The sequence below is a fragment of the Trichosurus vulpecula genome, chromosome 9 (genome assembly GCF_011100635.1).
Source record: "Trichosurus vulpecula isolate mTriVul1 chromosome 9, mTriVul1.pri, whole genome shotgun sequence".
NCBI lineage: Eukaryota > Metazoa > Chordata > Mammalia > Diprotodontia > Phalangeridae > Trichosurus > Trichosurus vulpecula.
The window spans coordinates 2,092,344-2,095,889 of NC_050581.1; the positions used below are offsets into that span (position 1 = coordinate 2,092,344).

Consider the following 3,546-nt stretch of genomic DNA (forward strand, 5'->3'; position numbering starts at 1 on the left):
CTCTTTTGAGGAGTGGAAGGTGGAAGGGAGAAATGAAAAGCATAAATGGGGGAAATAGGATGGAGAAAAAGACACAGATAGTAATCTTAACTATGAATGTGAATGAGATGGACTCTCCCATAAAACACAGGTGGATAGCAGAATGGGTTAAAAACCATAATCCTACAATATGTTGTTTACAAGAAATACATTTGAAACAGGGGGATACACACAGGGTAAAGGTAAAAGGCTGGAGTAGAATATATTGTGCTTCAGCTAAAGTAAAAAAAGCAGGGATAGCAATCCTAATCTCAGATAAAGCAAAAGCAAAGATAGATCTAATTAAAAGAGATAAGGAAGGACACTATATCCTGCTAAAAGGCACCATAAACAATGAAGCAATATCATTATTTAACATATAAGCACCAAGTGGTATAGCATGCAAATTCTTAGAGAAGGTAAGGGAGTTACAGGAAGAAACAGACAGCAAAACTATAATAGTGGAGGACCTCAACCTCCCCCTCTCTGAACTTGATAAATCTAACCTCAAAATAAACAAGAAAGGACACCTCCAGCGCTTGCAGTGGGAAGTGGCTTGCAGGAGGCGGCTCCGTTACTCGGGCGTCGGTGGCGGCTGTAGTAGCAGCAGCAGCAGCAGCGGTGGTAGCTAGAGCAGCTACAACAGCCTCGTGAGCACCATCGGAGGCCGGAGCTGCCGCAGGGCCGGGGGTCACAGCGTCAGTGCAGCGGACTCCCCACCGAAGCGGCATCAGCAATCTCGCTCGTTGCTTCCTTCCTCTCTCCCCTCTCGCACACAATGGCTGATCAGCTGACCGAGGAGCAGATTGCTGAATTCAAGGAAGCCTTCTTCCTATTTGACAAAGATGGCGATGGCACCATCACGACAAAAGAACTTGGAACTGTCATGAGGTCATTGGGTCAAAATCCAACAGAAGCAGAATTACAGGATATGATCAATGAGGTGGATGCTGATGGTAACGGCACTATTGACTTTCCTGAATTTTTGACCATGATGGCTAGAAAAATGAAAGATACAGACAGTGAAGAAGAAATCCGTGAGGCATTCCGAGTCTTTGACAAGGATGGCAATGGCTACATCAGTGCGGCAGAACTACATCATGTAATGACAAACTTAGGAGAAAAACTAACAGATGAAGAAGTAGACGAAATGATCAGAGAAGCAGATATTGATGGAGATGGACAAGTCAACTATGAAGAATTCGTACAAATGATGACTGCAAAATGAATACCTCCTCTCACCTTTTCCCCCCTCTAGATGAATCAAATTGAATCTTTTACTTACCTCTTGCAAAAAAAAAAAGTTCATTTATTCATTCTGTTTCTGTATAGCAAAACTGAATGTCAAAAGTACCTTCTGTCCACAAAAAAAAAAAAATCTGCATGTATTTGTTGGTGGTCCTGTCCCCAAAAGATCCAATTAACACATGAGTTTTACAATATAAGTACTTGTACTACTACCTTAAATGATAAGGAAGCACTTAGTGGACTCTCCTTCAAGTTACATTTGCTAATGATTATGACACTGGGCTGGCCAGTTTTTCATGCATGCAGCTTGACAATTGAGCACAGTCAGACATTTGTATTAAAAAAAGAAAAAAAAAGAAAAACAAAAAAAGAAAATTAAAAAATGTTACCCACGTGGGTTATCTAGTTCAATTTGTTAGTATAAATTGTCCTAGCTGGTTTACTTTTAAAAAAAAAAGTCAATACAATAAAGTAAAATTGGTTTACCTCAGGATGGTATGCAGCAAAATGGTTGAAGGATGCAGAATTTCAAGATGTAGCCCTAACAGTGGTTCTTCTGTACTTAAGTGTGCTCCAAACCCTAATGGTGATCTCAAACTCTGGATGGCATGTCTGTGTTTCTATTGGTTTAGCATTGTGTGCACTGCACTATAATGAAACGGATGTCAGGCTGTTACCGTTCACACAAAATTTTTGAAAAGAAACCTTCACCAAGGGAGCATCTTTGGACTCTCTATTTTTAAAACCTTCTGTACCATGACTTGGAGCCGGCAGAGTAGGCTGTGGACTTCAGCACAACTATCAACATCGCTGTTCAAGATATTACAGTTTATGTCCATTCCAAGTTGTAAATGCTAGTCTTTTTTTTTTCCAATAAAAGACCATTAACTTAAAAAAAATAAACAAGAAAGAAAGAAAGAAAGTAAGGAGGTGTACAGAATTTTAGAAATGGCAGATATGATAGACCTCTGGAGAAAAATGAAAGGGGATAACAAGGAATATATTTTGTTCTCAGCAGTACATGGCACATACTCAAAAACTGACCATGTACTAGGGCATAAAAACCTCACAATCCAGTGCAGAAAGGCAGAAGCAGTCAAAGCATCCTATTCACATCATGATGCAATAAAAATTATTTGTAATAAAAAACCATGGAAAAATAAACTAAAAATTAATTGGAAACTAAATAATCTAATTCTAAAGAATGAGTGGGCCAAAGAACAAATCATAGAAACAATTAATAACTTCATTCAAGAGAATGACAATAATAAGACAACATACCAAAACTTCTGGGATGCAACAAAAGCAGTTCTTTTTTTAATTGTTTTATTTTTATTTTTTGAATTTTTTTATTTAATATATTTAGTTTTCAGCATTGATTTTCACAAGAGTTTGAATTACAAATTTTCTCCACATTTCTACCCTCCCCCCCACTCCAAGATGGCATATATTCTGGTTGTCCTGTTCCCCAGTCAGCCCTCCCTTCTGTCACCCCACTCCCCTCCCATCCCCTTTTCCCTTCCTTTTTTTGTAGGGCAAGATAAATTTCTACACCCCATTGCTTGTGTATCTTATTTTCTAGTTGCATGAAAAAACTTTTTTTTTGTTTTTGAACATCTGTTTTTAAAACTTTGAGTTCCAAATTCTCTCCCTTCTTCCCTTTCCACTCACCCTCCCTAAGAAGTCAAGCAATTCAACATGGGCCACATGCGTATCATTACGTATAACCCTTCCACAATACTCATGTTGTGAAAGACTAACTATATTTTGTTTCTTCCTAACCTATCCTCCTTTATTGAATTTTCTCCCTTGCCCCTGTCTCTTTTTGAAAGTGTTTGTTTTTGATTACCTCCACCCCCATCTACCCTCCCTTCTATTATTCCCCCCCTTTTTTTATCTTCTTCCTCCTTCTTTCCTGTGGGGTAAGATACCCAATTGAGTATGTATGGTATTCCCTCCTCAGGTCAAACCTGATGAGAGCAAGATTCACTCATTCCCCCTCACCTGCCTTCTCTTCCCTTCCTACAGAACTGCTTTTTCTTGCCACTTTTATGTGAGATAATTTACCCCATTCTATCTCTCCCTATCTCCCTCTCTCAATACATTCCTCTTTCATCCCTTAATTTGATTTTATTTCTTTTAGATATCTTCCCTTCATCTTCAACTCACACTGTGCCCCCCCCTCTCTCTCTCTCCATATATATATATATATATATATATATATATATATATATATATACATACATACTCACATATACATATATATACTTAAACATATAT

General features: G+C 38.3%; 1 protein-coding gene across 1 annotated transcript; it reads left to right on the forward strand.

Moving 5' to 3' along the window:
- The first annotated feature begins 548 nt into the window (after nucleotides 1–548).
- Nucleotides 549–1,622, forward strand: LOC118831351 (calmodulin-1-like). Its single transcript, XM_036738667.1, has one exon. The coding sequence runs from the start codon at nucleotides 797–799 to the stop codon at nucleotides 1,244–1,246; it is 450 nt and encodes a 149-aa protein (XP_036594562.1). The 5' UTR covers nucleotides 549–796; the 3' UTR covers nucleotides 1,247–1,622.
- Nucleotides 1,623–3,546: the final 1,924 nt, after the last annotated feature.

Bases quoted from the DNA above. Each gene is read 5' to 3' on its own strand.
- LOC118831351 (XM_036738667.1), top strand. From the start codon at position 797: ATGGCTGATCAGCTGACCGAGGAGCAGATTGCTGAATTCAAGGAAGCC.